This window comes from Perca flavescens, chromosome 20, assembly GCF_004354835.1.
Source record: "Perca flavescens isolate YP-PL-M2 chromosome 20, PFLA_1.0, whole genome shotgun sequence".
NCBI classification, from domain to species: domain Eukaryota; kingdom Metazoa; phylum Chordata; class Actinopteri; order Perciformes; family Percidae; genus Perca; species Perca flavescens.
The window spans coordinates 16666974-16690683 of record NC_041350.1 but is presented as its reverse complement, the minus strand read 5'-3'; the positions used below and the strand labels follow the sequence as shown (position 1 = coordinate 16690683).

General features: G+C 44.4%; 1 protein-coding gene across 3 annotated transcripts in view; it reads right to left on the bottom strand.

Annotated features, from left to right (window-relative positions):
* Positions 1 to 498: 498 nt before the first annotated feature.
* kidins220a (kinase D-interacting substrate 220a) overlaps positions 499 to 23710 on the bottom strand; it is a 47791-nt gene continuing 24579 nt past the window's right edge. Inside the window, exons 24-32 of one of the 3 annotated variants that reach the window (XM_028566606.1) lie at positions 11966 to 12144; positions 9128 to 9339; positions 8462 to 8569; positions 7800 to 7859; positions 4470 to 4586; positions 4142 to 4240; positions 3036 to 3254; positions 2020 to 2241; positions 499 to 1623 (exon numbers count right to left, since the gene is read on the bottom strand). In XM_028566606.1, coding sequence (XP_028422407.1) covers positions 706 to 1623; positions 2020 to 2241; positions 3036 to 3254; positions 4142 to 4240; positions 4470 to 4586; positions 7800 to 7859; positions 8462 to 8569; positions 9128 to 9339; positions 11966 to 12144 — 2134 coding nt within the window. In that variant the 3' untranslated portion in view covers positions 499 to 705. Of the gene's footprint in view, positions 1624 to 2019; positions 2242 to 3035; positions 3255 to 4141; positions 4241 to 4469; positions 4587 to 5865; positions 5899 to 7799; positions 7860 to 8461; positions 8570 to 9127; positions 9340 to 11965; positions 12145 to 23710 lie in introns of all 3 variants that reach the window. The other 2 variants (XM_028566607.1, XM_028566608.1) reach the window with 2 other exon arrangements.

Sequence of the window (23710 nt, the reverse complement as noted above, 5' to 3'; positions counted from 1 at the left end):
GCAAGAATGTTTATTGATTCACAGAACACCATTTCACAATGAACTTTGGAACGGACAATCAGCCCTTTGGAGACTTGTGCATGCACTTCTTCTAACACAGAAACTGCCAACACGACACACTGCACCTCTGTCTACACTATCTATTTGAAATCGTCTAACTACCACACAACAGCGCCACGCAAAACACGTCTGAGACAAAAGTCCTCAGTGACACGGACCTTTTTCAGTCGTGACTACATTTGTTTTTGAAAAACACTTATTTTTCTGTAACACGTGTCCACAACATGTAACATTTGATCACTAGAAACACACTATTTTGATAACAGCACCACATTCACACAACAAAGATATATCAAACATAAGTTATCCAAACGCATGGGACAGCTAAAGCAATCCCAATTTGACCAGAATGAAGCATGTCTGGTACAAATTCCAATCGTAATTATGAATGTCTTTAGATTTGTAATTGCTTTGATAAAAGGTGATTTTTTTTTTTGATTTTTTTTAACTAACCAACTAATTAAAGCTTTTGAATGCACTACTCTTGATTCACAGCAACACTCCCCACATTTCCTTTTCTAACAGTAGAACACATATCTATTCTAATTCTTTGAAACATGTCACAACACCGACAGTCTAATAATGTCAGCAACAACATCGAGAACAACAGTCTACGTGACCCTTGTCGGAATAACGATCAGCTTGTCAGAGGACACTCTCCCTCTCATCTCCCAGGCTGATGGTGCGAAGGTTGTGGTTGTGGATGGCGGCGGTTGTGGTGTTGTCAGTGCTGCTGCTGCTGCTGCTGCCGGGGGTGATGATGATGACAGCTGGCGAGACGTCGATGCCGGAGGAGGAGGTAGTGGACGCCGTGCCTGTGATGTTAGCCGGCTGCCGATGACTGTTGTTGGTGTTGGTGTTGGTGTTGGTGGTGTCGTCAGGGCTGTTTGAGTTGTTGTTAAGGGTGCTGTTGCTGGCGCTGCAGTTGAGGTTGCTGACCCCGCCGGACGGCCACACGTCGTCTGGGCTGCTGGCCATTAGGCTGGCTTCGGACGGAGCCTCGGAGCAGATGGACATGCGGGCCACCGCCGCGTCCTGCAGGCCGCTCAGGCTGCTGGGGAGGAGGCCTCTCTTCTTCACCAGGCCCTCCAGCTCCAGCTCGATCAGGCTGGGCTTCAGTGCTTCTCTCTCGCCGTCTCCTTCGGCCTCCTCCAGAGAGCGGTCCGAGGAGCTGTCGCTGGAGCGCATCCCTGAGTCGGACGAGTCCTTCTTATCCAGGAGGATTTCGCTGAGGTAGCCAGGCTTGGTCAGCAGCCCAGTGGGCTGGGAGCCGCAGTGGGAGAACAGAGCTCTAGCTTCTTGGTGGAGGAGAGGTGTGGTGTTGTCCGCTTCTTCTGGGCCAGAGTCTTCGTCGCTGGGCAGCTTGTGGTACAATGACCCGGCTCCCTTCTTCCTAGTGCCTGGAGTCCTAGACGATGTGCCGTGGTCCAGCTTCTCATCCTCTTCACTGATGGGGTCTAGAGGCTGGGCATCGGTCCCTGAGGGGAAGTCCGTGACATCGCTCGTCTTGGAGCCTCTCTTGGTGAAGGACTTGCGGCTGTCTTGGTCAGCTCCTTCTTTGGCCTGAGGAGAGGCAATCACATTCAATGAGAAGAACATGAATAAATACAGTATCTTATGCTATTGGCCAAGAGGCCTCTGAGGAGGGGATTCCTGTCTCTCCTTTATGTGCCAAGAGAAGCAAAGACTATAAGCCAATAATTAAGAAACGCAAGAAGCAGTGATCTCCCCTTTCCCAGCCCAGAATAAGACTTTTGCCGTTGCACAAGCCAGAGGAATACAACATTTAAAAACACAAGTTTAAGCAAGACAAAACATGCTGGTTAAGAAACTATGTCTACACAAGTTAATGACAACAGTTACCACACTGTAATCTGACAGCGGGAGCTTCTACACTATTTATGCCGTCAGTGATGTGATGGCAAAAACTCAACAGTGTACTTGTGACTGTCCACCCACCCCTTTGTCCTCTGAGCTGGCAGCCTGGAGGAATTGTCCAGGGTGGGGCTGTACGGGCCTCTTTCCTCCACCGCCGGACATCTCCAGCTGGGCCATCTGAGAGATGTACTCCCTGTAGGCATCGTGATACTCAGCCTGCTGCTTGTCTGTCAGCTTGCAGATGTCATTAGAGGATTCCTGAGAGTTGAGGCTGGACATGCTTGAGGTGTGGAGATTCACCACCTGACAAAACGAGAAAAAGTTGGATCGGTGTGCAAACATCCACGTGAGTTTGTTGAGGAATACATTTATTTTAAAAGTAAATAAGGAGTGAGACTGCTGTATGGTTATGGGCTGAGACCCTGAATTGACACCTGAATATAATAAATATAAAAATGCGGCACTTCAATATGCTGTAATTACATTAAAAACCAATGAAACATTCAGAACATTAAATTTGGATACAGTGAAAAAGTTAATGGCAGGGGTCGCAGACGGAGTGGCAATGAAAGCTGTGGTGTGTTTTCGGTGTTGGATGATTTGAATTTGAAAACGATTTCAAAGTCAGATCATATAAAATAGCAGCAGAGCCAGCTGTCTACGTGTGAGTGTTTTCTCGTGTCTCAGAGATTTTGCAAATTAGGAATAGGGAATGTGAAAAATAACAAACGGGGCCCCTTGACACCTTTTGGTGCACTGCAGTGTGTGTGGGTATTTTTAATTCTGCAATGTTCAAGAGCACCATAAGCTTCCTCCATGCTCAGTTCTCACTCAAAACCACATTAATGTGAAACCAGTGAGGTCACCAACATACTGGCTTGGTGCAGAGGACTTGTGGCCATGTGACAGTTTGGGGTGCATTTGCGAGTGTTACATGCTCACACGTATGCTTACACCAGCAACTTTAATGGCGCTTATCTCTTTGCCCGTTTATATGGGTGGGTATTATGTGCATCCACATGCATACACACAGCGTCTGTCTGATCCCATTTTCTGTGGCGGTACATTCACACTAAGCTCCTGACAGGAAGACTGACCGGCCAGTGGGAGTTGTTGCTGTGTCTCGGAGGTTCCTCCAGCCCCACTCCGCTGAGCTCTTCGAAGCTGAGGTTGAGGCTGAAGGCCGCCGCTTCATGCTGGACCCCCCCAGAGCGCCTGCTGGGCTCCCCGTGGTGCACGCTGCTGCCCTGCTCGCTAGCAGCTCGGGACTCATCTTGAAGCAGCGCCTGGCTTTCAGCATGCCGTTGATCCATCACCTGGGAGAGACATTACAATTCACTATTTCAGATCGACGCGTCATTTTACTTTTTTGTTTCAGGAGTCTGGACACACAGACCACATGTGACATACAAAACAAGTATGTTAGACAGCAACAACAAAAACATGTGCTCGTGAGAGTGAGCTGCTGCTTAAGAAGAGCTATTCAGCTGTCCACTCCTCCTCGACAAAACTTCCCTTCATCCACATATCAGTCAGCCATCTTGAACCAGATGTCTGTGCTGGCTGCGTCCTGGCAACACAACACTGGTTAGTGCACAGAGCTGTAAGGCCACTGCTCTTTCCAGCTGCTCCTACAAGAGCTCTGCACTGGATCTCCGGTAAAACACGACCAATCCAGGGCTCTGGTTTGGTATTAGGGGCACAGACAGACATCCGATGAAGTGGAGCCGGCTACATGTGTAAGTGATTTCAGCCCCGGCTCAGCCGACTGGACTCCTGGCTGACTGTCTAGTTTCTCGTAATACGGATTATAAAATCTCCATCCCAATGTCTCAGTGCAGCACAAGATGTCGTTTTACGAGATGCTGTCTTGGTTCTTTTGGAATAAACAAGAGCTGACATATATCAACAGGAGGGCCCTGGCAGTGCTCAGTGTCTGCAAAGTATCACAGAGGGACGAGAATGTATGCAATTATAAATCTATTTCAGGACTCTAGAGTGATGAAGGAGTCATTAGCGATCGTTGTTGGTGGACTGATGCTTGCTTTATTAATTATGTCTACCGATGGCCCACTTCTTTTGATATGAAACAACAAACAAAACATGGATCCTATTTATAAAATTGTATTAATGCCCATAGCAACAATATTAAACAAGACCGTGAGGAAAGTCAAGACTCCCCAGAAGAGAAAGTTAGTCTCACCATTCCCCTGAAGAGCTGCCAGTCGCCAAAGTTCATCTCCATCTCTTTCTTCAGCTCGTCCAGGTTGCATTGAGACAGCACTCGACCATTTATATTAGCCTGCAGTGGACAGGGAAGGGACTGACTGGTTTGTCCACTGAACTTTATTCACATGTGCAAAGTTGCAGCGGGCCAAAAAACAAACAAACAATCAAACTAGGGAGGCAGCGTAGAAGGAACTGCCTGAGGAAAAGAAGCCACACGATGAGTATGAAAAGAAAACATACACTAGGTATCTGAGAAAGTATCAGAAATTAGATCCAATTTTGATTGATATTGACCGACGTACCTTCTTGATGGTGGCGGTGTACTGAGGCAGCATGCTAGAGTCAATTCCATCTATCTGTCTGAGACGCTCACACACTGCCTCTGTGTTCATAGAGCCAAGCAGGACCGCAGGAGAGACCTACACACACACACACACACACACACACACACACACACACACACACACACACACACACACACACACACACACACACACACACACACACACACACACACACACACACACACACACACACACACACACACACACACACACACACACACACACACACACACACACACAATTAGAATATAAACAGCTCATTCATTGTTTTTGTGAGTTAAGGTTACCGGGGCAAACTCACGCACCACTCAGTTAGACCAACTCATCACTCCTAACACATGATTAGGGCAAAATGAGCAACAATCCCTGGCAAAGAGACGTGCAGGCCTGTTACTGTGAGGAACACAGAGGTGCAAAACCACAATCCCACACAGTTATTCTCTATCAGTCACAGTGTAAGTGTAAAAGTAAGCAAAGCTGCCAACCTATCCAAATACAATGTTACCTGCTCTTATTCTTTTTCTCAGTGTATATACAAGCACGTAGAGCGAGCGCACAACACTTAAGGGATGGAGTCTGTAAGTCTGCGAGTTGCTGTTAAGCCGAAGCACACTGAAGTGGCGGCCGCCAAACAGCTACGAGGCTTGATGTGACTAATGCCGGTGGCCTGTTGATGCTGTCTAAGGCCTCACAGATAGCAAACATGTCACCCGCTGGCACAAAAACTAAACCATCCACCCTCCTCCATTTCTTCACTCACCCCTCTCCCTCTGGTTCTGCTTGTTTTTATGAGCCCTCACTTGTCCGTCCGTCCATCCCTCCCTCCTTTCCTTCCTCTCTCACATTCCTTCCCTCTCAGCCTCCTGCCTCTGTTTCTCTTCTCCCTCCTACTACCTCTCTCGTCATCTTTGCTCTCTCTCTCTCGGCTATTAACACCATTAAGACATGGCTTCAGACTAAGCTCCCCTGCTTTGTTTCTGGTTTCGAGGGAGAGAAGAGCAGAGCTTAGTTGGACTGTGAGTGGTTGTTGGACAAACAAACAAAAAACAGCACACACAATACAGTACACAATACTAACCACCAACTTTCTGTATTGGTGGGCAGGAGTATGAAGACTGGCACTCAGGGAGTTAAGCTACTGTTAATGTCCACAAGGTAGAGGATTTACTTTAGAATGAAACTATGTTAGTGAATCTACTGAACTAATACACGTGAGGTTGTGTTCTGCATTTACTTCCAAGTGATGAGCTTCTAATATCTTTCTAGAGCATGCTTGCTAGTATTGAACCAGTGTATTAGAAATGAGTGTGAGATGAATGTGGAGATGAAAGTAGCCATGAAACCAAAGGTATACCTGCTTTAATTTGTAAGGCAGCGACTTTAAATGCTTGATAAGGAGACAAAAAGAAGCAGACGAACATATAGTCAGACAAATATACACACAGTCATTATTAACGGTATGACTGTACCTGTAAAAAAAAAAAAAAAGGGGGGGAGGGGTGCAGAGGCAGAAATTAAGACAGAAAAGACAAACAGAAAGACACTAGCACACATGTTGAACTCATCAGGGGACAGGAGAGACATTGACAACAGAGCAGACAGACATTTATCTGTCTCGCAGCAGGAGAGGAGACGGCAGCCGCATGTTAGACTGGAAAAGAAGAGGCTACTGGAAGTAGAATTATTACACACAGAGATTCTGTTTTCGCTGGAGTCAGCAGGCTTTTGTGGTCATAATCTTCGCCTACAGGAGGGATTGCGGACGAGACAGAGAGAGAAACAGAAACAGAGAGAAAGAACCAGAAAGAAAATGAAACATCTCTCACTCTCAAAAAGCAGAAGTTTCAATTCAGGGAAGGCCTTGAATATGACTCCTCGATTTAGACTGCAAGCGTGTGTTCTAAGAACGTGAGCGAAAGCGTAAATGTCTGCGGGTGTGTTTGTGTGAACCCTCCCAGTGTGTGTGTATGATAAGACTGTAATTACAGCTGGGCTGAGCTCAGGGCTGGGCAGAAGGATGGGGAAGAGGAAACAGAGCTCTGTGAGGGAGGAAGCGTCTTGGTAAGGAGATAAGCTCTACCAGCGCTGGGCTCATTGTCAGTGTCTGTGTGTGTGTGTGTGTGTGTGTGTGTGTGCGTGTGTGTGTGTGTGTGTGTGTGTGTGTGTGTGGTGTCGCCAGCCCCAACAGTTGCTCTGATGATAATCCCGGCAGCCCAAGCAATCCATACTCACACTTATATCAGCCAAGCAATTACACTGGGCTCGCCCCGCTTACATATCCAAAGACTCACACAAATGAGTGAGTGTGCACACACACACACACACACACACACACACACACACACACACACACACACACACACACACACACACACACACACACACACACACACACACACACATCCACATTGACAGATTTGCAGAAATACAGGCACATGTGAACACTACACAAAGAGATCAAGTGTGAACCAAAAAGGGGATAAGATGGGCTAATGTTAATATAAAAGCCAGAATGGGTTGAAACTACAGAAATGTATACTTGAGAGAAAAGGAAACAAAAGCGTAAGGGAAGATAAGCGGAACAAAAAAGGCTGGAAAAATTAAAGACAGCAATGGTTTAAAGAAAAGGAGTAGGATTGAAGCAAAAAATGTAAAAGACACAAAAATACAGACAGAGAACGGAAGGAACATTACACAGTAATCTATATTTAAATCTTTCAAACAGCTCCTTTAAATGCTTCCTGGCAGCGCCCTGATAAGTGGCTTTGTGGAGCAGAAATCTCCTGAGTAGTGTTATCATCAAATTGTTCCAATAGTGGCTGATATCTCTTAAAATGTGGGAATATCTGGGTGTAGAGATTCAGTTCTTGTCAGTGCAACTCCATGCATTCCTGAAGTGGATTACCAAAACACTTTTATTTCCATTTGTAAGATAATGGGAACGGCTAACTATGCCAACACCAGAGTGAACTTCATTCAGCATAACATATTTACTTATGCTGCATGTGACAAAATGAAACACTCTTGGCGCTTAGAGGTCGGTCGTAGTCGCACCAGACATTTAATGTAAGCATTCTGCAGCAAGCAGCGAGTGTGCCAGTCTATATTTGTTCTCTCAGTTTTTTTTAAACCACAGCAACAAAGTAAGTTGTCTGTCAAACATATAGGCGTGCGTTTTACACATGCAACAGAAGAAATGACAAATGAGGTTTGTCAACAGGCAGACAATTTAGGACTGGTTGCATATTTGCATATCGGTAGTGCTCCACAGCTATAACTAAATGTTACCAGGCTAGGATCAGAGGGACAGGAGGGGAGGCCTTCTCTGGCATCCTCTGCAATAACATCCTGACATGGGCACAGAATGGAGACAAGATTGTATAGAGAGAAAGGTTGAGTTCATTACCACTCAATTTATGGAATAACCTTTCACTGCTTCACCCTGGGCTCACAAACTGAGAAATACCAACAGCATCAAGAGCTGGACAATGGCTGGGCACAGAGGCAAATGGGGTGATATTAACATCATCAGGAGGTGAAATGTAAAAGTAAAACATATGACATCACACTGAGGAAGGAGGAAAGAGGCGCTTGCTGCACGTCGATACAATGGACCTGATAGCATATTAATATTATTGCAACAATAGCACTATATCCTAAACCTAAGTCTTGCTTTGTAAGTTTAATTATAGTTATATAAAGAATGATAAAAATGGAACAAGATCTCCCTTAATGGGTACTGTTAAGAAACATTGAGCAACTGCTAAAAAGAAAATAACAGGAGACAAGAGAGCCATGAGAGCACTACTAATAATTTAAACTTTCAACCACAGAAACAATGTTGCTGCATATTATAAATACTACTACAATTAGTACATCTGCAGATGTAATTATCTAGTGTGAGATAAGAGGCACACGTCAGATGGATCTAGCACTACTTATTTACTTACAAGTCCTCCAATGGTGTTGTCCTTAGGTTTAATGGAGGGGCACGAGGATGAGGGGTAATGGTGGGAGTAAGGCCGTGGCTGTTGATACACATGATGGGGGAAATAAGGCTATGAGGGGAAAGGAAGGAATGTGGAGAAGAGGATGGGGAGAGGACAGGAGGTTAAAATAAAATGAAAATCATATGAGGGAGGTCAGGCACATGTAAACACAAATGCTGCAGGGAAAATACACTAATGTTAACTTGCTCATTCTTTCTCAGTAAAGTGAGGTGTGGGTTATTTAAAAACATGGTCATATGGTACATTCAAATACCTGTTTACTGCACAATTTATTCAGGTGTAACTGCCAAGTGGGTCAATGAAATGCTACATAATGATAATGTTAAGAGGACTGAGCAGCTAAACTCAGAAAGGGCCTTTTTAAAAACAGTGTGGTTGTGTGTGGTTTTGGGGGATCAGTGGGTGTCACTCAGGTGGAAGGAACTGTTCCTTCTGTCGCTGTTAGATAGTGGCCAGCGATTCCAATTTTATTTACTTTGTTTATTTTTAGATTATCATGATCATTTTCTCACATGGGCTTTTCCTACATTAATGTGGACACTTGATGGTTTCTAAAAAGTAGAAGGAGGACTGATTATCCAAACATAAGTCCCTTTCCTGTCTCACCCGGTTGTAGAAGGGGTGCTGAGGGCCAGTCATCCCACTGAAGTAAGCACTGTGAGGCTGAGGAGGCAGGGATCCGGTGAAGGAGCCCGCCGGGGAGCAGGCGGCCAAGTGCTGGCCATAACCTGACTGGGGACGTGGTACCGCGTCTTGCAGGGGCAGCGTGGGATAGGTCACTCCTCCCATGTGCATCTGCTCCCTGGCCGCCCGCACATCTAAGAGAGGACAGAGCCGGGGGGAAAAAGAACAAGAGAGGGAGAGTTTATCTGCGATGCTGATGATCAAATCTTGGCTATGACTATAAAGACCCTTCAGATCCACCCACGCATCAATAATTTAGCTTTATTTCATCATCTTCAAGAGAGTATAGACAGTAGTGAATCCACAAAGAAAAAAACATATCAAACAATTTACATAGACGACAGCAACGGTTTCTCGAAGCACTGTAGAGAATACAACGAGAAGGTTGTTCCTGAACATGTTCTCCTTATCCAAAACAGAAGACAATCAAACTAAACGCTGGAGAGAAAACAAACAGAGACGTTACGATTACAACAACAGTCAACTGTGAATTTCATTCTCACTTTGATTTATATTACTTGTTCACAAATCAGCAGGCGGGCTGATATTCTGTCTTTTCCTAATGATATGCCAGCCACGTGATGATTCTGGCACATGGAGGCCCTTGCTGTCCCTGACAAATCAATTCACCCATGTAAACAAAGCAGACCATGTGAACTTATAGACACTATCGTCTAAGTACTTTGTTAGTACAATTGTTCTTGCATAAATCAATTTGACTTTGAGAGGAGTAGAGTCAGCGCAGAGGAAGGAGCTTTGGTAAAACTTCCCAAATTAAAGTTAAATAAGCCCGGAGACAGAACAGAGTGGCTCTGTGTGGCTGGCAAGAAAGTAAGAACCAGACACAGAAGCAGGCACCAGAATGTCTCCTGGTTATACAAGTGGCTGCTGAATGACACGCTGAGTGAGACCCAATCCAGCCTGAGAACACAATGGGGGCCTTATGATGTGAGTCAGGCTAATGGGCGGGTATCACTGAGAGCACTGCCCACTGACTGGCCACAGGACACCGGGCACCAAGTACCGACTAGCCACGGAGGGAGTGGAGAGAGTAGGATAACTGGGTAAAAGCATTGGTCACCTTTTGCTCCCTGGGGACACGCCTGAAGGTGAAAACACCCACACACTTTTGAGCACACACACACACAAATAAACACGTTCCATGGATACATATAAACACCTACCCACTTTTGAGACAGGAGCACTGGACTTACAGACTGGACGTCTGGTTGTAGAGCTTGGTCAGCTGTGCCCCCATGACTCAACTGTAGCTCAATGGAACAGACTTTGTGTGTGTGAGTGTTTTCTGTGGTCTCATAACACTATGATGCAGCAGTTTCACACTAGGCGTCATTGACACTCCTGTATTAGGCTGTATGGACGCTGACGTACGGTAGCAAAAGTACCGCTCTGGCTTACGGTTTAATACTGATGCACTATTACGTCACTTTAACTGCGAACTGTGAGATTTGGTGCAGCAGTGGAGGCCGATTGGTGACAGCGAGTGAAAATATTGTCCTGATCCCACAGTGTTGTAGTGGAAACCTGCTCGACATTTGATTGTTTGGAAATGAGAAGCGAGCTGTGGGTTTCTGAGAGCCCCTGCAGTGGCCGATTTTAGAGCAGACCCTGCTGCAATGTTATGAGTAATGTAACTGCCAAATGAGCTGGCACTGAATTCAACACATCACATAGAAGACACTTCTTTGTTTCTCCATGCTATTGTATATTCAACCCTTTTATGTACTTTAGACAAAACTGTACAATTAACCTTGTTCTCTCTAGCACACAAAAAACAAACACAAACAGTATATGCGCAAACTCCTCAACATGATGGCAAATTAAAAGCGTGAGAACAATGTCATCTTTAGCTAACCCAAAAAAACTTAGACAAAAGAATTAGTTCTTCACTTAAATGTTTTTTTTGAATAAACAAAAGAAATACAAGTTAATATCTATCTGTTTTCACCGCATGTTAAGATTTTTAATTAGTGGGATCTTAACGGTTTCTAAAAATAGCCATCAGATGTTACACAATGGAAAACGTCAGTCTTTTTTAGAAGAACGGCATGCCTCAGTTTTGAATTAGAGCTGTTTTTTAATGTACCCCTGTTGATTTACATGGAAAGAGGGTATGTTAAAGATTTTAAGCTTAACAATTCTATACTTATTGGACTTAGTAAAAGTCGATCTGTAAGGATAAATGAACAATGAAGCTAAAAGTAAATAAAAATGGCTATGACTTCCATACTGAAGATAGGTCATTCTTAGGTCCAACTTATTGTTGTTGTCACGGAGATGGTTTAGTTGTTTTTTGTTGTCACATGATAGCGACAAAATCATATCCATGACAATTCAGCCAAATCTCTTCATTAAGGAAGGCCATGAGATGTGGTTGAAAGCTTTGGGAAAAACAATAGAGTTGAAACTTGTATTAAGGTTTTTTTTTGTCTAATTGCTGTGTCTAAGGTCGGAATAAACCATGCTAAATATACTGTGGTCTTTGCAGTCACCAGATCTCAACCAAATAAAACACATTTTTATGTATTATTCGGCACAGTCCAACACCATCATCAAAGAACCAAATGAGGGAATATTTTTCGGAAGAATGTTAATCCCTACAGCGGAGCCCTGGATACTTGTAAAATCTATCAAGGTGCACTGAAGCTGCTCTGGCTGCCCAAACCTTACTAAGACATTTTATGCTGTTTTTTCCTTCATGTTTTCACCCATCTGTACAAATACTGAGTATGTATGAACCTGCTATGATCTCTCGGAGTTTGGGGTCCAGGTTGACGGTGCAGGGCAGGAACATATCCACATCTCTGGCAGCGAGAACGGGGGTCCTGGAGGACAGGAAGACCTCAAAGCTGCGGATGTCTCCATCGATCTCCAGCAGCGGTTCCACATCCTTAGTGGTGGGGATGTTCTTGGAGATTCTTCAGAGGAATCAGAAAAAGAAAAGTTTTTTTTAGCAGGAGTTTATGTAATGATGCTTTTCTAGATCCGGTCATCATAATAATAATTATGATTATTTAAATTTGACAACTCTTTTCTGTGGAAAGCAAATGCTTATAAAAGACAATACACTCCGTCTTATTGACATTTATACAAATATGTCAACATGTCAGTTTACACTTAATTCTGACTGCTAGCTCAAAGCATCACATTCTGACGGAAAAAGAGGAAATAGCAAGCAGTACTGTTAAGATGGAAGAGATATGCAACGGTCATCATCATCATGAGAGCAGAGAGATAACTGGATTTAGAGAAGACAAGATAGTGAAAGGGGGGATGTTTGAGGACAGATAGAGTGAGGGATGTTATCTTTTCTCAGCAGAGGAGGAAACCTGAGAAGATGACAATCAGGGTAATTTAGCAAGCAGCAGACGGAAGCGCGTCATGATGCACTGCTAGAGTTAACATGTTTGTTATCACAGACTCTAAGTAAACACCATGTTTGGAGATTGTTCTGCAGAAAAAACAACATTGTATTTTATCAAGAATGTCAGATTAAAACAATTTATAGACGGTGTTCAGTTTAAACTGATTAAAGAACTGCACAAATACTCTGGCACCATACAATATAAACTAAAGCTTAAACCAGTAGTTCAGAAGTGGCAACATCATATCTGAAAAGATGAATTCTGAACATGAATACGGATAAAAAAGATATCAATTTAATCAAGGACAGCGTAACATGTGGCAGAGGCTACAAGAAAAGCAAACACCAACAACCCAGAGCAATCATTACATCTTGTTAATCCCATCATTCAGACATGAAAATATGAAACTCAGGAGTGATTTATGAAACTGGCCATTCATCACCAGAATGTGACGCTCTTATCAGATGAATAGGGAGACTCCAGCAGAGAGCAGACATTTTTTCATCTCTGCTTCCATTTCTCATTTGAACCCTTCCATCTTTTTCTCAGTGGATACTTTTCTCTCCCTGCATCGTACTTAACCTTCCCTCCTTCCAGTTTAACCCAAACTCCCCCTCCTCCCCCATACATACACCCAGTCTGTGTACTGGTATGCTCTGCTAAACACGGTCAGATGAGTTGGGTTTTTCCCTGGGCCTGATCTGTTTTTGAGAGTGAGCACAGGCTGGCCTTTCTGTGACTTGATTGGATGATTAGTACCATCGCTGCAGCACGCTAGCTAAGTCAGTGTGAGGTCAGCATCTGGCGAGGGTTCAGCACAGCACACTGTTAGCTAATAATCCAAACAATCAGATCAACTAATCCAGTTAACAAACTGGCCGAAATGTTTCCTGTCTGCCCAATCCAGTGAGGCTCTCATACCTCAGTGATGGTGGACAAAACAAGACTGCAGAACCACGCTGCACTCAGTTATGAGTTACATCATTTCCATTTTAGGCTTTTAGCTGATACTCTTATCCAGACTGCATACAGTGAGTGAACAGGTAGGGGTCCAGTCCTCTGGTCAAGGACATTTTGACAGGACAGATGGCTGGTGATGGACACATCTGCTGTTCCAGGGCTAGAACCTGTGACCTTGTGGTTACAGGATGTCTCTAAACGAATGTAAAAAATACAGGGATTGACCTATACATTTTTAAGTGGCAAAAAAGCACATTATAAATATAAATACATTTTTGACACTAAATCTATATTTTTGCATCTGTGCTTCATTCATACACATCTCCCCAACCCTGTTTGATCCTCCTGCAGAAATTCACTTCTCAGCAGACCAGCCCAGGTGGTCACCCCCAACCCCACTGTCCCCACCCAATTGCCAGTACAGACACACATAGACTGAAAGAAGAGAGAATAGGCTGTGAGCAGGGAGGACACAGAGGCCCAGCTGGGCTCCAGTGGACAAAGCCCTCTCAGTCTTTCTTCCATTCGAACCTTTAACAAGACCCAAGAGGTCAAGGAAGCTCCATGTTGGCACACAAATGAACCCCCGCTCATGTGACCTCTGCTGGGGAGGATGAGTGGGACTCTGAAGGCACAGATGTTACCTGCATACACACACACACGAACAGTAACTCGTGAACGGCACCGATGGCTGTTTCAAACAACATCGACAAAAAACAACTGCGTAATGTCCACCACATCCACCTGGGCAGTGGGGATGGGGAAATTCAAAGGCACAGATGAAGGGTGGATGAGTGAGTGAGGTGAAGAGTGAGTGTGTTGGTGCGCATGTGCAAACACATGTACAGTACAGTATGTGTGGGTGTTTGGTTCTTTTTCCCATGAACTGTATTAACCCATATACAGACTGAGAGAAGCTTGTGCTGTTCCCCATTTCCAGCTGGCTTACTGCTGTTTATTTGTGGGTCTGCAGACACAGACCAACAGGAGCCAGTGACTCACACACACACACACACACACACACACACACACACACACACACACACACACACACACACACACACACACACACACACACACACACACACACACACACACACACACACACACACACACACACACACACACACACACACAGGGCACTTCCTTTTGCTATAAAGAGAACACCCTCCAAAGATCTTGTAATGAATCTTGAGTCTTTTTATAGGACCATCTAACTCAATGGTGTGCCATGAAAAATGAGAACTGAGAATGGACAATAATAATGAAAATTGACTAATCTAGTTGTGGTGATTTTGGCTACTTCAGATTATTTATATCATACATTTATTTTATTCTACATACTTCAAGAACTCATCCATCTTGCTTTATTATCAGAGTACCTTTGGAAAGGAGACATGCCCTCCATACAAATGGCCCAACAACAATGGCATCCAAGAAGTGAGCTACAATCGCATATATCTTGCTGACCTGCGTGTTTGCTCTGGCCTGCTGTCGTGCAACATGCAGTAGCACAAACAGCTGCATCTTCCAAAGACAACCGGGAGCTGGTGCGAAGAATAAATCAAGGACATCCATCACTGAGTTACACCCAGACAAATGGAAAGAAAAAAAGGGGAGAGTGAGAGAGAAAGAGGTCCATTCCTGAGGTTCCCAGCTGACTGGACAGACATGTCTGCTGGAGTGGCTGGCCAGAGACACAACGTGGTGCTCACACTTGAACACTGGCCCTGTAAGATCATTGGTAAAGATCAGAGAGCACCAACCATCAACAGATGATTGATAAGGAGAATTATGGAAAAGCAAAAAGAAAGGAAGAAAGAGAATTACTGGAATACAGATGAACGGACATATGATGATGAGCCATTAGAGTGATTTCAGCAGAACGACAGTACCGATTGAACGATAACAGCAGTTTGTCAATGAGGTTTAAATGACATCCTTTGCATCCTTTGAGTTGTTGCCCTTAGCATTAAGCAATTGACACAAATCCCTTTAGACTTAGTCATCCTCACAGTGAACAGACGATACAGACAAAATGAACAAAGCCATTCTTATCAGCAATCAGTTGCCAAATGACAAGATGGATGCTCGGGTTGGAGCGCCAAAGAAACCGGCGTGCTACTTTCATCAGACCAGGGATGAGTGTGATAAAGGCTGTCGGGTAGCCCGGCAGTCGTTCCGGCACAATGGGTCCATTGACAGGACCCAGCTTATAGCTGCGGCCGCGCAGGCGCTTAGGCCCAACCAATCTCTGTGTGGCGTGGCCACTGGGAGCTTTCTGAGCTTATCCAAATGCTAATAGGTCCCAAAGCTGACTGGAGCGTAGCCTTTCTTCTCCTCTCAACCTCCCACACGCTGCAGCTGACAGGAATGAGCAGAATTCATCTCTCTATCCCTTCCATCCGCTATTTGGGCGCTGAATGTATGAATGTGCCACTTGACTTTGCTTTACAGCTGCCCTCTGTGCTTATGGGCGACATGCGCACACACGCCACAAAGAGGTGGTCTTGCTGCCAAACATTTCCATAAAGGGGCCCAAAGACAGAGAGAGATGCCTGCAGAACAGACAAACGCCTGTGCACATTGTGTTTGAGAAGCTCAAGGGTTCCGATGTCAGACACTGTGTGACCAGTACAACAGTGTGTGGGTGAAGAAGTTAACCAGGCCTGGGTCCGGCACATTCTTCTCCTGGTCAGAGTCGCTGGCACAGTGTCTGCCAAGCGTGTGGATGAACCCAGCGGGGCCCTCTCTGGGAAAACAGTGGACAGGCTGATAGACCAGCAAGCTGGCGCGTGGACTTGCAGCAGCAATGCTGAGAGAGGTTATTGTTACGGTTGAAGCTGCCAAAGCCTCCACCACCCCAGAGGCAGAGGGGGAGAGCAAAATATGGTTTCACTTTAGATGACGCCATGTTCTTTGTCTCCTTAAAATCCAGAAGTATTTCCTTGATTTGAATCAAATGCTTCAAGTAATGTGGACACCCTCCGTCTCTGCTTGCCTCTCTGATTCTAACTTTCTCCCTTTCTTGCTTCCTTGTCTTGGCAGTGCCAACACACAACTTGTGGCAGCGTCTGCTTTCCATATACATTCGTGGCAAAGTTTAGTCCAATAATTGAAATTCTCTTGTTCTAAACTGGACCTGTGCATCCCAAAGCAAACCACAGAGACAAGCAGGCTAATGGGAAACACACCAGGCTGATAAAAACCAAACTGCTTAGGAGCAAGCTGACTTTCTTTTCAGACGGGCTCAGGACTCAGTGGTTCCCTGAAATGCTGATTAAACTCATGTGTAGCGCTCAAACGAAGCCTCCTTGTTCCAGACCCCAAAAACCTTAACTGAACTCTCCACTCTGAGTAACTAAGGCCTCATTCCTGACAAATAGCAAAACCTCAGCTTGCTGACAGAGGAGAGTTTGGAGCATCTTAGGGCCATGGTAAAGTTCGGTCATTGTGACACTAATTGCACCACGAACTTCATATCAGTGCATTTGGTTGTTTGATAGCTGAAATGGTCAGTTGATAGGCAGTATGATATTAAGTTAAGTGGGGTGGACGGCAAAAGTAAAGACAAATGTGCTCTTCTGCAGCAGATAGGATCAGAATACATCTGGAATAAGTCTGCAGATAAAATCCATAGTGAGGGATGAATGTGACAAATAAAGCTTGGGATACTCAGGGAAGAGAGAAATAAGATGAGCGAGGGATAAAAGAATGTCTAGGAGCGCATGTGAGAGAATGTAAGAGAAAGAGCTAGACAGAGAGAGTATGTTATATAGTAAAACTGATTATTACAAAAAGCTTCCCTACTGCGATTTGTGTCTGAGTTTGCTGCCGTGAGGAAAAGCCTTGCCTGATTATTAAGAACTTTCTGAAGCACATTGCTCGAGAGAGACCTCAGCAGACAAATCTGATAAATAAATCCTTGAGCTGTAAAGTGGTTGGAAGCATGATCACATGCCAAATTAAAAGCTGCTTTGAAAGCAAAGATTGGGAAGAAAAGGACACTTGTGATCCCTCTGAATATAGGCTGGATAGGCTCAATCTTTAAATGGCCCTCTTTGGGCATGCTTGCTCGCCTAGTCGTTCTTTGCTATTTCAGTGTGGTTTCTACACACACACACACACACACACACACACACACACACACACACACACACACACACACACACACACACACACACACACACACACACACACACACACACACACACACACACACACACACACACACACCCTACAAAGGGCCTGACCTCCATTGACTTTTGAAGGGCCAGGATGTGAACGTTAGTTAAGGGCCAAATGTGTGTGTGTGTGTGTGTGTGTGTGTGTGTGTGTGTATGTGTAACTATCAAGTGTGCCCGTGGCTCCTGCGGCGGCTGAGTGGCAAATCTCGTTGTCCACTTAAAGGTCAGCGCTGACCCTCTTGCAACCCTGCGCTGCTATTTATAATCAGCCCCCCACCTTCCACAGTTCCGGCACAAAGAGACAGCAGAGCGGGGGAAATATCACCGATAATGCTCGACACCACAGAAATACCAGAATATCAGGCAGTTGTCTGCTTCTTAGCCCTCCTTTCCATCCATCTCAGTGTCACACTTAAATGTTAATTCGACCTTGTGGTCACTGATGGACGTCTCTATGACTAAACAGCAGAGGCCAGACAGAGGTGTAGTGGAGGCTTTTATTGCATTTGAAATGATTCTTTATGCTTTGCACAAAAAAAGGGAACAGAGCAGTTCTCTTGTTTCAGACCAATTAGACTAATCCTTCAACCTCGGCTTACAGGCAGAAATGAAAAGGGCTTTGAGGATTTTCTAACAAAGAATGCTGCATGACGTTCTTTCCGTCCTCACGTGGTAGCCTCTACACACAAATACACACCTTGCGCGCACACGCGCACACACACACGCACACAATCAAAAACTCACTTTGCGCACGCACGCACGCACGCACGCACGCACGCGCACGCACGCACGCACGCACGCACGCACGCACACACACACACACACACACACACACACACACACACACACACACACACACACACACACACACACACACACACACACACACACACACACACACACACACACACACACACACACACACACACACACACACACACACACACACACCTCCTCCTCCTCCTCCTGTGTCACCTGTGCACAATGCATCGGCTGCAATGTTTTTGTTTGTTTTTTCTACATTTCGAGCAGCTCAGCGGGGGTTGAGTGGTGGTGGAGCTAGCTGTGGCTGATTCATGTCTGAGTCACTACCGCCAAACACCTGAGGGATGGAGGAACGACAATGCTAGCCGGGCCGACACAAACACACACTCACATGGAACCAGCAGAGGACCAGTTTTACTGTATAAACAGTCATGTGGAACCCAGGGGACATATGCATGAATCTGTGTGTGTCCACCACCTGGACTACCTCACTTGGAGCAGAAGCATCACCTGAGGCTTTGAATACATCGGAGACACAAACACACCAATGACAAACTCGTCGCAGTAATCCTGCTAGTATCTGGTCGGATCCTTCAGAGTATTCACACACTAATTATTTTATCCCATTTTACCTCCTGAGACCGGACTCTCTTTTCTTCTCACTCTGTCTCTCTTAATGCTCTTTCTTATCTAATACCAACCATCTCTGTTTTCCATCTTTATCTCACACCTACCATACTTCCTTTTTTTGTCTCTGTCGTTATCTGTATACTTGTCACTCAGGGGTTTGTCTGCACACTGGTGTGTAGAATCAATGCTGGTGTCCTATCAGTGATGGAGCCAGAACTCTATTGGGACATAGGTGGTTTCACACCGGCCTTTACAGATTCACACACGTTTTCAGGCCTCTCGGCAAATGGCAGCGCAATGAGCGATGGCATTACCAGTTTTACTCCATCTTTCACAGAGAAACCTCCTGGAGGGAGTTAGCACAGGCACAATGGGCTCCCTCAGAAGAGGACACAGAGAGGGGGAAAAAATTAGGGGTTTTGAGCATTTGCCGTGCATCGAGATGACAGAAAGTGTCACAAATACGACGGTATTCACATGAACAATAGATCGCGTTGCAAAGAATAAAGACTTTTCATTTGAGGGCAGGAAAAGTTCAAAAGTATTCATCATGAGAAAAGAATAGGATCTCGCCTTCTTTTTGGCGGCCGGAGCTTATTAAAGGATTCCACATAAAGGGAATCACCCGCATGAGCTTTGGAACAGCACTTTTATCCAGGCACATAATTGCAACCAAATTACAATAATTGTGCCAATTAAAGTAATCCTGAATGAAGAGTGTCATCTTAATGTTTCAGTACTTGGGATAAGAGCCTCTCTAATTAAGACTGAATTGCCTGGCTATGTGTCATTCATTCAGAGTGCGATTAGTGAAAAAAAGTAAGAAAACAAAAGTTTTGAAGTAGCTGGCTCTAGCCACTTCTCTGAGGGGGGATTGTTTGGTTGATAAATGTAGGGTCAGAACAACAAAACAGAGAGTAAGACAGGATGAAGGGAAGAGAGAAATAGTATAAATAGTTTTCATAAGCTGTGACATCAAGATTTGTAGATTTGTTTTACATACAAATAATGGCAAACACAGTGACAATGCAATGAACAGCACTTCACAGGGGGCGGCTGTGGCTCAGTGGTAGAGCGGTTGCCTGCCAATCGGAAGGTGGTGGTTCGATCCTTGGCCCTGCAGTCCCATGTCGAGTGTCCTTGGGCAAGACACTGAACCCCGAGTTGCCCCCGATGCTGCGCGTAAATGTGTGTGACCGATTCTCTGATGAGCAGGTGGCACCTTGTACGGCAGCCTCGGCCACAGTGTATGAATGTGTGTGAATGGTGAATGGTTCCTGTACAATGTTAAAGCGCTTTGAGTAGTCGTTGAGACTAGCAGAACAGTCCATTTACATTACATTTACTTCCAAACACTACAATGTTACCTGACAACAATTTCTCTGCCTCCTGCACTGCGTGTGTGTGTGTGCATAGGTGTGCTGAATGCAGCCTGCATCTCAGGGTCTGATTAATTACACTGATTCTCAGAGGATTTGGGGGTGACATATGCTCTTGCACTGGAATGAGAGGTGTTTGTGTGTGTTGCATGTGTACCACAAACACTAGCTTTATGTGTGATCTGAGGTGTGTGCAATCGCAAATGCTTGTAGTGGCAAATAGTTTGTATGTGTGCTTGTTTCAGTTACAGCGTAAATGCGTGTATGTACAGTAAGTGTGTCTATATGCAATAGTTTGTGTGTATGTATGTGTGGGTGTGTGTAATGAACAGAGGATTCAGGTGCAGCGCCAGAAACACACTCCTGAGTGCGGCGGGGGCATCCTGGCACAGACAGGGCACCAGATGTCAGAGCAGTGCAGGAACCTGCTCAGTGGACCAGTGACACTTTTTTTTTTCTACTGCTGAAAATGGGATCTGGGCATCCAGGAATAAACTCTCTGAGGGGCCGACTGAACCCGCCCCCATACATCATTAGGTCCAAACATGTTAACCCCTCAAACAAAACACAGATCTATTTCACTTTCAAACAAATTACCACGGTCAAAAAATGTAAAACTAATAATTAGAGACACTGACTGACACTGTTGCCTACAGACTGCATGAACAGTCCTTTAAAAGCCCATGAAGGTGTTTCCATAGCTATAGGAGCTGATGATCATGTCCCCTGATCTTGGATTGACGTATACTTCCATGCTAGTCTGTGTGATTGATTTTCAGAGCTTTCTGTCCTACAGTACGTCTTGCCTAACATGTCACTAGGGCTGCAAATAACAATTCTATTCATTATCAATTAATCTGCTAATTCTTCTTCTCAGTTAGTGGATTATTCATCCTATAAAATATTAGAAAACAGAAATGACTGTAGAAACCAGCATGGGGACAGGCACATTCTGAAGTTTGCTGATGACACGGACATGGGCCAGTGGTGGATGAGTTTGTCCAATTGTGTGATGAGGCCTTTCTCCAATTAAATGCCACAAAAACCAAGGATACGGTCATTGATTTTAGGAAAGTATCTCTCCCACCATTTAAGACTTTCATTAAGGGAAGTGAAACTGAATTTGTGGAACAGTACAAGTATCTGGGAACCGTCATAGATAAAAACCTGACGTTTGATGTGAATTGTGATACGGTCTGTAAGAAGGGACTGCAATGTTTGTACTTCCTTAGGAAGTTAAACACTTTTAATGTAGATAGGAAAATGATGTCCTTATTTTATAAATCTTTTATTGAATCAATTCTTACTTTTGCCATGATTGCTTGGTACGGTAACCTGAACATCAGGGACAAAAACCACCTCAGCCATATTGTTAAGGTGGCTGGCAAGGTGATGGTTATCTTTGACCAGCAAGTACTTCGCAAGGCCCGGTCTATATTAGACTGCACAAACCACCCCCTTCACTCTGAGTTTTTAATACTCCCCTCAGGTCGCAGATTTAGAGTACCTCAGTTCAAGACCAACAGGAGTAAAAACTCTGTTGTCCCATGTGCAATAACTCAGCTTAATTTGCACATGTAATGTAGTACTTTTTTGTTTTGTTTTTAGAGATTGTTCCAGTGGTGATAAATTGTGTTGTGTGTATTGCATACAGGAAACCTTTTTTGTACTCATATCTTCTATTGTTGCCTCTATTTGTATGTTGCTTGAATGTGTTTCTTTTTTATCTTTCACTCCTGACTGCATATCAAGATTCCCATTTGGGATAATAAAGTGACTGAACTGAACTGAACTGAATTGTGGTTGTTATTGAATTCACAAAACATCAACACACACAACGGCCCCCAGGAAGACTACCTTGAACTACTACTGTTCTTGCTCAGTCCCTTAGTTGGAATCACTCTACATTTAGCTATTTAGTGGAAGCTTTTCTGTAATGTAATGCGTCTAAACAACATCAAGGAAATAAACATACAGAAGCCCGTTAAGAGTCCTTGGAAATGGCAGGGCTGCTTTAAAGCAATAACCATGAAGCAGGAGAGAGCTAGGTTAGCTATAGTCGTTAAGTCTCTAATGGCAGCTAAACAAGGAACAACTGACTCCTAAGAAGAGACTTAAGATACTAAGATGGAAGAAATGATACAGCTGAAAATGATAGTCACAAGGCTGCAGGCTCCAAATTGAATTTGCTAGTGATAAAAAAAAAACAACATTCAAAACACAGAGTTAGACTGTTAATTTGACAGCGACAAATATGAGGGTCGGTCCAAAACATTTTTTGTTTTGTTTTCTGTTCCGCTTCACTGGGCTGGGCAGACCGCAACGCTGGCTCACTGCTCGCGGTGTAATTTGTAGTTTTCCCTGCAGAACTAGTGAGACAAACATTTTAGCTACACTCTTCTGTGTGTGTAAGGTTATTAACCGATTACACATTCTCCATCAGATTAGGAAGGCTGTACCGGCCCCACTCCCGCTACGGGAATTAGCGCTACACATTTCTCTTCACGCCTTGTCCTACAATGACACTTCACAGCCCTTCATGGAACCTGTTATTGCCAGGCAAGTTGCTAAAAATGGCTTTTAGCTGTTTTAAAAGCATGTGTGTTTGTGTGAGATATGAGGGAAGGTGGGCGAGTGTTTCTATTTTTTCTCTCTTTTCCAGGAGTTCAGGTACATGCCATAGAGAGTAGTTGTCACCTTCATCACTAAGAGGCACTCTATGTAACTCATGCTATATTTTACCATGATTTAGTAGTGTATGGGTCAATTTGTTTTCAATTTAGTAGGCTAGGTAGGGCATAAAGTCTAAACTGAGACCATCTCTTGACACTGAGCAAAAATTCAAAGGACCACAGGCAAACCTGAATTTTATTTTTACATTTAGAAAGATGGGGATGGAAACTGAAAATATCGTTTTAGACCCACCTTAATTGTATGATTTAACTAGACTATGGTTTACAAAATATAATATTTCTAATGTCCTGTGTACTGTGGCCTACTGAGCAGTAGTAAGCCTTAGTAAAGGAGAGGAAGAGCATGCTGCTTTGTGACTGAGATGCAGGGCGACAGTTGACCTATAAGGGGCTGACTCACCCCCACGTTCACTTCACCACTAATATATTCACTTAGTAATGCTCAGGGGATGTGCAGCTCTGCGGTGTAAAAATGGTTGAGCACAACAAGTCGTCCCATGTATTC